Genomic DNA, 11,709 nt, shown 5'->3' on the forward strand with positions numbered 1-11,709 from the left:
AATAAGTAGTTCTTCAATGTTCTAATATTTAGGTATTTCTTTTCTTTGCACAAAAGTTGCCAAGCAAACCCTGATTGGCGACAACTCACAGCGTACGATAAGCAAAGGGTTACCAGTGGAGAATTCCCGTTTTCGCCAACTGCATCAATTTTAGCCACTTAATCATCTGCGCTGGCGAAATGCATTGGTTATTTTTCGCATTCTGCGAAACCTAGCAAATTTTTATTATTTGAAGACCAGTATATCAAGTCATTCAAGTATTTCATTATTCCTCTATTTTTAATTGCAGAATTTAATAATAGATGAAATTTTCATTGGAAAGTTCGAAAATTGTGACTCTTACATTATGATTATGTCCAAAACCTGTTACCTACAGACCGATTATTAAATTTGCTATTTAATAATTTTTATAAATACCTGCTGTCTTTTTATGTTTATAATATGATAGGTGTATATACTACACAATAAAATCAAAATTGTTGTCAAATTTGAAAAGTTTAAAAATTGTTCAGAATTAACTTTTTTGCTCCCACCTTTTGAGAACTGCCCTATAATATCTTTTTAAATTTAAGATAGGTTATTGGCATGATCTTCATGTCATGACACCTAAGTCGACTGACTTTCTTCATGTTATGTATCACATTTAGAATTAGGAATGAAAGTCTGCTTGAATCTCTTTTTGTCTCATATTCTTCACACTAAGTATGATAGCAAAATTGACCCTTAATAAATGGGAGTGGTGGTTTCTGAGTAACATTAACAGCAAAACATTGATAGTGTTGATACATCAACCAAAAAACATTTGTTTTCAAACATTATTTTTTTATAAATATATAACATACACTTTTGAATATATTACTGACTTACATGCAGTATAATCTCTAACAATTGCTTCTAAGTGGGTCAGTACTAAATTCTTTTAGCTCAGTTCCTTAAATTATAGATTCAGAACAGGCTAAGCAAGTTCAGTAATAATTGTGTGTGTATATATATATGTACGAGGCGTGTTTTTAAAGTAAGTTCCGTTTTTATATAAAAAAGGAACGAGTACAGATAGAGCTAAGTAATTTAGTGCACAAAAATCTACCACCCTTACGCTATTTTTCGACATTGCTCCCTTGATTTTCCAAGCATTTGTCATAGCGTGGTACGGGTTTTTGTATACCTATTTGTACAAAGTTACCGCCCGTTTAGTCAACCATGAGGACTCTTTCAGGGCTTTGGCTGGGGCGTTTTTGAACATCCTCTGGTGTGCCCTCACCTCGCTCGCAGCATCTTTCATTTGTTTCGGCATCTAAAGTCTTTCCAAGGTGGTCTGTGGCACAACAGCAATAATGAGCTCAGAGAACATGTTATCCCATGGCTGACTACACAGGCGGCAATTTTCTATGAATAGGTATACAAAAACCTGTACCATGCTATGACAAATGTTTGGAAAATCACGGGAGCAATGTCAAAAAATAGCGTAAGGATGGTAGATTTTTGTGCAATAAATTTCTTTGCTCTATCTGTACTCGTTCTTTTTTTATATCAAAACGGAACTTACTTTAAAAATACGCCTCGTATATATAGCTTATATATATATATATATATATATATATATATATATATATATATATATATATATATATATATATATATATATATATATATATATATATATATATATAAGCAATACAAAAGTATAAGTACTCAATGCATATATTGAAAATACTGAACCTTAAAACATAAATGCAAAGCAATAATTTCACAACATTGATTTTGTACATGAATAGCATGGAAACTGAGAATAAGACATGCAAAGATTATAGATAAACTTTAAATCCTATCCCATCTGCAAACACTGTCCCTATTCTCAACTAACCCCGGACCATGTCTTTAATTGCAAGGCCATTATTCGCTCCCTCCTCCAACTTGGAGCACCACCACATGAAATCCTTTACAGTCATCAGGCTCCAGAATTAGCGGATCTTGTTTTTAAGACTTTTGGAGCCATTTAAACCTTTTGCACTCTGCACTTCTTTGGACACGACAACAACAACAACAACATAGACAAACTAGTTACAGCAATAATTAAATATTTTCAAACTGAAAAACACTAAAAGTAAATGTAACTCAAAAATAATTGAATCGGTAGTTTGAAGAAGGAAACAAGCGTCAAAATATGAGAATTTGAATTTTAGCAGTAAAAAAACTGTTTGAAGGTTCAAATAATTTTTTAAGCACAAATTCAAATTTTCATATTTTAGCTCTTGTTCCCTTCTTTAAACTACCAATTCAATTCTAACATCCATGTTTTAGTTAAAACATTGATGTTTTAAAATCGATGTTCATTGATGGCAAAGATTTTTTAACTTTGAACTGTGATATTTTGAAGCTCATTTGACGCAAGGGCGAATGCTTAATGCAAGCTCAGCCTCACTTGATGACTTACTATCAAATTGACGTAACCGTGGACCTGTGTTTATATTTCATTCAATCATCTGTGTGAGATTTCTTAGGTCTTAAAAGCATTCTATTATTTTTATTTTTAGTGCCACTTTAAGAAATGAGACTCTCCACACATGAAATTAAGTTGGTCCAATTAAGATAAATCCTAATGTACAGGAGGAGCAAGAGTTCAGTAGGAAGAATATTTATTTCTAGCACAGACATGCATCACTCACCACATATTGGTGACCCTTATGTGATGTGTCTTGATCCACAGACCTTTGTGATGGTTGCCCGGTGTTTTACCCCTTAGCCGATAGGACCTCGAGGCAAAGTTTCTCTGAGAAAGTGCTGAAACCTTTTTCACTTTCCTCATTAACAGGCAACTTCAGCTTCGGGTGTCTGCAGAAGTTCCGCTCAGCCACCATCGTGGACTTCATCGACTCTGCGGTGGCGCACTCCCGCTCCGGCCGCTACCTCTTCTTCCTGCACCGGCGCCCCGTCCTGGGTCCCATGCGCGTCCAACTCCTGCACCCAGTCTCCCGGTTCAAGCAGGTCCAGTCCTTGCAGCACCTCTGCAGGTACGACCCTTTTCTCGCAATAAACCTGACCTGTCGGTGTCGTAATGGCCCACAGACCAGGTTTGCAGCAGTTGATGTGTGACGGGATGACGAGGATTTGTTAGGCAAAATGCAATAAAGCATGACCACGGAGTGATGGCTGATTACCTTGGAGTGGAAACATCATTTTTATCATTTGTAATAGGTTTTTATTATTTTGTAATAGGTATGAGAGAGATTGTCGTCCGCCTTGTCTAGTGGTCAGAGAAGTCTGACTGCAGATTAGGAGGGCCCAGGTTGAAATCCTGCCTCGGGCATGGATGTACTTTTTCTTCCTTGTCCTTTCTTTGTGTGAATGTGTTGTTGTGCTATGAATGGTTGCCTACCCTATAAATGGGTCCTTCTGGCATGTGGGTACTGTGGAAGTAGGACTTCACACTAAATGGCGGTATAGTTAGAAAAGTGAGCAGGACACCTCATACTGCCAGCCTAGCTGGCACAAGACAATAACTGCAATAGATATGATTAGTGAAAACGTACCTTTTGTACTTGGTGCTTTCTGGTCGATTCTACATATTACAAATGATGTTTCCTCTTCATGGTCATCCACCATCTCCTCGTGGTCAAACTTTAATACGTTTTTCCATAAAAAAAATTATATTTAGGGCACCAAATCCAAGGGTGTGGGTCTAATTTTTCTCATGTCTCTGTCAATTCTTCTCGAGTCTCATGTACGGCAATTTTCTTGAACTTAGGTTAAATTTAGTTAAAATTATAATAATTAAAATAAATCACTCTGGGATGCATCTTGTAAATGCCGTGAAGGAACAGGAAGGATATTTCCTGTTCTAATGGTGAACTTTGAATTTGTGCTGAAAATAAAAGTTTTAATCCTGTTCAGATTTACATAGCGACTTAAAATATAATGGGCATCTCAGATACAAGTTCACAAAACATAAATTGCTTGTTGTGATTTGTAGTGAAAGCCGAAAGTTATAGATCTGGACCTAAAGTGAAGGATTGTTTAGCATAAAAGTTGTGGTTAACATTAACTAACTGAAAAAACTAAAAAGTTATTGCATATTAATCATAATAAAATAAACATTAAGATAATAGCTTATGACGGTTATTGCCCAGGACGCCCATATAGGGGGGCAAGGGAGGCTCGAGCCAGCCTTTGAAATTAGAATTTTCTTGCTTTTGGTACTTTTTTCTTTGCAAAAATGTGAAAACATTTATTCTCCAGCTGTTAATGAAAAAGTTATTACAAATGAAATATTTTAATGGCTCTAATCTGTCCTGAAATCGATTTCCATGGAGAAAATACCCTCCTAACCCCTGGGGAAAATATCTGAGCCCCCCCCCCCTTAAATTTTTGCATATGGGTGCCCTTGGTCCCTGCACTTTTTTAGATTTTATGTACTGATATTTCTGTAAAGAAGGTTCGTTTTATTTGACATATGCATCTTGTATGCAGAATTAAACTATTAAAACTTCACTGAAAAATGCGGCGAAAATCTAATTAAAAATTAAATATTTTATCAATGTAATTCAGACATTGATTACTCAGAGACTGATTCTTTTCCAGTTGTAGAAAAATCAGAGGTGGACGAGGACGTCCTAGTCTCAGAGTCTGATACAGGAGCTCGGGATATGTTTCCATCAAATTTGGGTTCATCAGTTTTTTTTTTTAAACCTTTGCCAGAAAAGACAACAATGTTTTGTCACCCGAAAGCTTCATTGTTTTTGTAATAGGTAGTCCTTTTCTGACAAAATGCGGCTTTTTTCAGTATAGTTTCCGTCTAATACAATGGACTCATTTTCGGGAACCTGCGTATAATGACATTTCACGCAAACACGAAACTAAAATTTTACATTTCTCGCATGGCACAAAATCCAAAACACTGATTTAAGCTAATTACTATTTATAGCACATTTAAAAATAAACTCAGCATGAACAAAAACAAAGCTGTCTAAAAATCACAACAGAAAAAAATAATAATTTAAAGACTTAAAGAAAAAATATTTACGCACTCAAATGTTTTATAAATTGAACCAATGCCTGCAGCTCTGGAAATACAGGGTTGCCCACTCCCCTAAGATCAAGGGCACCCCCCCCCCCCCCCCCCAAAAAAAGCAAAAGCCTTCTAAAAATGAGAAAATACCCCTCAAAACAGCCCCCGTAAAAATTTCAGTGGTGCAGCCTGTGCATGACCCTCGTCCCCCCCAGGTGGGCACCCCTGGGAAATAGTTGACACTAACTCTTATCGATTAAATTTGTTGCATAAAAAGGGATCGGGCGGCAAACACTTCTTTGATCCTTTTTATCTAACTGGTGTCTGATGGGAGCGCCATAGGAAAACTGTCTCAAGTAAAGCTATGTATAAATGGAAAAACGACATGTAATGCCACAAAAAAAAAGGAATTCAAAATTTATTTACTTTTTCTCATGGTTTTGTAAAGGTTTTCTTTTTTTTTTTTTTTCCAAGCAGTCATTTTCACTACTCAAATGCAATGAACCTTATAATGATTACAAAGTATTGTTGCAGATTAGGGGGGTTGGATCGCGACTCTCATGACCCCCCCCCCCCTCCCATCCTTCATTTAATGTCCAAAAAAAATGAATAAAAAAATTAACGTTTTCTTACTTTTTCGATCAAGTTTTTAATTTTTTCCAACAAACATTCAAATACTATCGCGGGTTGGGGGGGAGGGTCATGACCCCCTCTTGTATTTGCTACTGGTAGGGGTTGCCACAATGTCATTCAAGATGGCGGACAGACAGACCCAGATAATAAAGATGAACACGTGAATGTTGTTCGCTGAAAATTTTGATAGTTTTTAAACAAATTTCTGTAATATTACTTTTTTCTTATGAGTAAAAATGTTGATCACCAATTTTCAGTTGTTCCCAATTAATAATATAAGAAAAAGAGTAAATATAATTGAAAAAACATTCTAGTTGCTTAGAAGTACCCTACTTACTCTCAACTTACTATAAGACTCAAGGGGACTACCGTATTTTTAGCAGAAAATTTTTAAGAACTCATTTGAGTTCACAGACAGTTTTAAATTTTATCTAGGTCTGATGACAACCTGGTAATCACTGAAAAAGTATCCTAATTCTCTGCCCATTATCTACCGAATATCTGTTAAAAAAATAAAATAATGAGGTGCAGATTATACTCTCCCTCATATTTGTGCACCTCTTTTCCTCAATGTCTAAATGTTGAACCTTAACTTATAAACCAGGAATCAATTACTATTACTTCTTCTGTGTCTGTGGGATTGTTTGATTTACATTGCTTGAATTTTCCTTCCACATGTTCCATGCTGCTTAAATAAACAACCCTAAAGGCCAAGAAAAATGTCATTACTACCTTAGAGCCTTTGCCTTTACTTAATACTTGTGACTTAGTGCCCTAACTCCCAGGTACACTAGAATACCTTCATAGCGCCAACATATAATATGCAGTTCTCTATAAAGTGCACAGCTTTTCCAAAGTAAACAATAAGTTTTTCAGTTTAAAAAGGTACTTTATTTTGCCTTGAAAACATAACAGTGCTTAGGCAAATGAAATTTTCTAAACGTTTTTCATCGTCCTTTCTTAATTTAAAGCTTTAAATAATAGCTAGCATTCACAGTAAAAAAGTACTAGACAGATTGTTCTTGAAAATGCAGCTGTTTTGCAAACAATGAAGCTAGGCTGAGTGTACAATAATACCTGTTTATTGTGGGGCATATTAATTGATTTATTAATTCGAATAATTTGAGCTTTTTTCTCATTGGAATAAAAATTTATTCTGATGTTCAAATATAGTGATGTATTCTGAATATTATTTTCTAAATTTGTGAAATCTTTTTTATGCAGAACCTCTGGTTCTGAGGTGTAAGTTAAACTGTCCTGGACAGGTAAAGGGCAGAAGTTTTCATTTTTTTTTGCATTTTTGTCATCCATTGTACATTAACTTCAGTGTACAAGCTCAGTTATCTGGTTTCCACTGAAATAAAAATGTGAAAAACAAGTCTAATTTCAACATTTCCCTGTTATTAGTATTAAATCCAAAACGCCATCTTTGAATATCCTGTAAAGTCATTTCTGCAGATACTGCCATTTACTTGCCCATGATAGTAAAATGGTCTTCCACTGTTCTTTATTTAAAGGTTAGCTTTAATACCTCAGAGCCAGACTATCGTAAGTCACATGATCACTTCTTTACAGGAGAGGGAAAACGTTTGATGCATGTAAAGGATGGTATGCATGCTCTTTCAGTGCTGGTAAATAATTACAGGGCTGTTTTTTAAATTACGTTCACCTGGCTTGATGCGGAATGGAGGATTTTCTGTACAATGCACTAACAAACGCGAAATCGCAATTTTTGGGTTTACGTCAGTCTAGCTCTGAGGTATAGAAATGACCCCCAGACATCCAATGGATTAACAGTGTCTGGTGCTTGCAGGTTCGTCATCCTGCGCAGCCTACGCCGGGATCTCATCGACCGCCTGCCGCTGCCTCGCCGGCTCAAGGACTACCTCGACACCCCCCACTACTACGCGGAGGAGCTCGACCAACACCACCTCCGCTCGACACCCCCCGTCGCCCCCTGAGCGAGCAAATGCACAAGAACTCTCTTTTTCTTTCTCTCTTCTGTGTCGAGCGAGACGCACTCTCTAAGGAATCAATAAACAAAGAGTCGAGACGAGCGTTCCCCGAGGGTGGGCCCGCTGCATCCCCGATGCACATTCTCGCTTGCCGGTCATGGATAGCTTTGAAGTACGCAATGAATTCGAATTCCAATTTCAATAGTAATTCAAACCCCCTCATTATGTCATTCCAGAGATCCAATGATTAATGTTGACATCGGCAGCTGAATATCGACATTCAGCAACGAAAGACTGAATACTCCCAGTATCGACACTTTCCAATTTTGGCCTTTCACGGTTACATATACAGTAAAACCTGTAATGTTGACTACTTTTTACTGGTACAGAATTAGTCCTATATCAAACTGGTGGTGCTCAATCTACGACCCGCAAAGGGGTTAAGTGTGGCCCGTTAGGTCCCTTGTTAGAACGAATAATTAGTGAAAATGTCACAAATTTGGAGCTAATTACTCTGAAATTGATCTCTGAAAAACTGATGCGTTTAATAAAATAAGCATCAAGTAATGAGTAACAACTATTGTGATTTTGTAATTTTCTTTTCCATACTTTTCCCTGTGTTCTGGCCCGCGGAAATGATTATAATATGAAGTGTGGCCATCGGGCAGAAAACGTTGGGCACCAATCAACCTCTATAAGTCAACCACCTGTTTAAGTTGACCATTGCACTGCAAATGGTCAGCTTACAAAGGTTTCACTGTATATATATCTATCATTGCTTCATTTGGAGGGTGAGGAGTAATTTTACGTTTAAAATTCTACTTTTTACTTCATATTTATGTGCTCATCTGTAGTTCTAAATCATAGTCATTTGTTGCTCATGTTACCAAAAAATTCAATCTAATAGGCAATCCTAGGGGTCTATGAACTTATAGGATATGATCCTGGACCCTAACTTTCTTTCGTTCTTGCAATATTTTGAGCTTTTTTACTTGTTATTTAGCATACTAGAAAATCACCCGTCAATCTATAACTGGTGAAAATAGCTTCTACATTTGAACAAAGCAATTGTCTGTTTGGTGATATTTTGATAATTGAAATTTTAGCCCTAACTGCAGTGGCTTGATCCTCAACTCCAGTAGATAGCGTTCATTATTGACTATTTTTTCTTTCTTCAGTCTCCTAAAATGACCGTCTTACCAGTAAAACAGTACCAGATCCATTTCAGCCTTGTGAAAATAAAGCAGCTTTACTTGCTCAGTGAATTTGTTATTATTTATATTAGGATATTTCAAGAACAAGCTCCCTATAATTACCTCATTGTTCCTTACATTTGAAAATGCCTTGCATGATTCAAAAAAGGTTTGAAATAATACTTTTTTAGAAAAAGTTTTCAATGATGCTTTTCATATGAGGCAGTGGAAGCAAAGGGATGTAAGTGGCAAAATTAAGAATTTGGAGATAACCAGTACTCATGGTAAATGAACCTCTCTTCTGTCTTGGGGGGCAAGAGATGGTACTAGTAGCCCTGGTAGTTGCTAGCATGATTTAGAAAAAAATTTCAATGAAAGCCTACTAAGGACGCGTTTTACTCAAAACTTTAAAATGTCCACTTACATACCCATGCTTCTCACTGCCTCATACGATATATTTAATGGTTAAGTTACTATGTACAGAGTGTCCATAATTAAACGACCCTCCTTTAAAATTGGCTATTGTTATTCGTTATTGGCTAATTTTTTTCCATATTTGTTATTCACTCAAATTCGCCTCCCATCATTATGTTCTACACAAAATTTTGTCAATTAACAAGATTAATGTGAGGAAAAATATAAATTTTCTTACATTATACATGGCACTTTGAAAGTGTGTATAATTTTCTTTGCCAATTCATGTCAAGCAACTTTGGCTTTATTGATGCATGAAAAACATTGGTTTGTCTTCTTAAATTTAAATTTTATTTCTTATCCTTTGTGAAATGGTGTAGTTTGATGTTTTCTTATGAACAGTACAAATAGAATGTTTTAATTTTTGCATAAGAGAATGAGAAAAAAAGGCTGTATTTATCGGGAACAAAAAGTGCAATTTGTTGCGAGCTTAAGAAAAAATATGAAGATATGTTAATCTTCCCCGTCCCCTTCTCAATAGTAATATGCTCTTTAAGTCAGTATTTATACTTATTAAGTGTCTTTTGATTGTTGTTAAGTGGAGCAAAAAGTAGTTATTTTTAACAACTCCTAAATAATTCATTTTCATTGTTATTTAGTACTCATTAAAGAATTTTTCCCTTTTAACACATTTTTTTTTCTGCTAATCCTTTGAACAACTTCTCCAAGCGGGTTCCACTTTGTGTTAATGCTTCTTTTTCTTTACTAGTGTAACAACCCTTAGCTGCCTCAACTGCACACTTCTAACTCAAGGGATGCAAAGCAATTTTTTGCCAGTTTTTGAGTTTGAAGTTTTTCATATCATCCAGCCATCTTGTTCGTGTGTACTGCCTGACCATGGATTGTATTGAAAGGCAAACATCTGGTTTAAACATGGAAATGAACGCATCTCTTGTTTTTAGGGACGTCAGCTTTTGCAGATTTATGTAAGCCTCTAAATTAAGCAGAGTTTCATTCCAATGAGTGGAACACATTGCATCAAATTTTTATTTTTCCCCCTGATTCAGATAGACTCGTCTGAACTGGACGCTTGCCAATTCCATACACTATGTGGCTGGACTGTCTGAATGTGCTCATTACAATAATATAGTCGGTTAAGTCTTAGGATATTCATTCAAGAAAAAAGTAATAAATAGAGTAATTTCAAATGCAAATAATGGGAAGGAGGTCATTATTATACTTAAATATTACTGGGATTACAATTTTGTTATGTGATTAAAATTTGATTTTTAAAAAATGAACATACATTAAAATTTTAATTTTAACATTTTCACTAATTGATATTATTGTTAATTCTAAGTATACATTTTTACTGTTAGTGTGAAACTGATGTACAAGGAAATTACATTGTCTTAAGTTTAGATTATCGAAGTTAATGTTTTCGTGTCAAATTCTGAACATTAAAAACTATTTGAAGGAAAAATATCAATTTTATAAATTTTTGAGTGGAAATAAACTTTGTCAGAAAAGATGCAGAAGTAACTGGGTCCCCCCTCTCCCTTTTTTTCCCAAACAATTTCCAACTTTACTTAATAGATATTCTGAAAAATTAAAAAAAAAATGGAATTTCATGACTGTTTTCGTGGTATCTTGTTATGTGCAAGCACTTTATGGATGGGATGCAGATGACCCACTCTAAAGGGAACAGACCACAACAAGAATAGGTGTTTCAGTAGTGTTTGTGTCATTTAAGAGTGATCATTTGTCTGTATCGTCGACGCCCGTCAAAAACAGGATTCTGTATTTTTGTTCTACTCTTTCTCTGTTGTTTATTTAAAGAAAGATAATGTTGCAGAATGATTTCATTATTCTCTTCTATTTATATCAGATTTAAATAAAAAAATGTCACAGTTGAATTGTTCTTCTTACTTATTAAAATCCAACTCCTAACAAATTTCCAAAACAGGAAATTTTACCTCCCATGTTACAAAAATGACATGGGAACAATTTCCCAAAAAAAATGGAAATCTATCATCCTTAAATGGGTTCCTGCCCACTGTGGAGTACCTGGTAATGAGATTGCAGATTACCGGGCCAAAAAGGGCGCTCTGATCGCACAGAGTATTCTCCAACCAATGCCTTTCTGCAGTATTAAAAAACTTGTTACGGATGCAGTTAGGATCCGTGCACGAGATGAACTTATTACCCACGTGCTCCATAAAAACTGGAGAGATGCTGTTTCGATGTTGTGTAATGGCCCGAGATGCAGAGCAGTTGCAGAAATTCCACCGTCCATGAAGCCTGCGAAAACACCTTTTCAAAATCGGAATTGCTCCTTCATCTTCCTGTAATCTGCATGGCTCAGAGAGGACATGGACCACCCCCACGTACTGCAATGTACCGCGCTTCGCAAGGCCTCCCTCGCTGAGCGCTAATGGGAGGCTAGAGACAATATGGATTAATGAACTTTGTTGCAATATTTTTTATTCCCTGTTCCTCTTTTCTTTTT

General features: G+C 35.9%; 1 protein-coding gene across 1 annotated transcript in view; it reads left to right on the forward strand.

The window, feature by feature from the left end:
- The window catches only part of LOC129232082 (uncharacterized), a 44,026-nt gene extending 32,921 nt beyond the window's left edge, over positions 1-11,105 (forward strand). The window contains exons 4-5 of the mRNA XM_054866321.1: positions 2,813-3,011; positions 7,452-11,105. Of these exons, the coding sequence (XP_054722296.1) occupies positions 2,813-3,011; positions 7,452-7,599 (347 nt within the window). The 3' untranslated portion in view covers positions 7,600-11,105. The remainder of the gene's footprint in view (positions 1-2,812; positions 3,012-7,451) is intronic.
- Positions 11,106-11,709: the final 604 nt, after the last annotated feature.

The sequence above is a fragment of the Uloborus diversus genome, chromosome 1 (genome assembly GCF_026930045.1).
Source record: "Uloborus diversus isolate 005 chromosome 1, Udiv.v.3.1, whole genome shotgun sequence".
NCBI lineage: Eukaryota > Metazoa > Arthropoda > Arachnida > Araneae > Uloboridae > Uloborus > Uloborus diversus.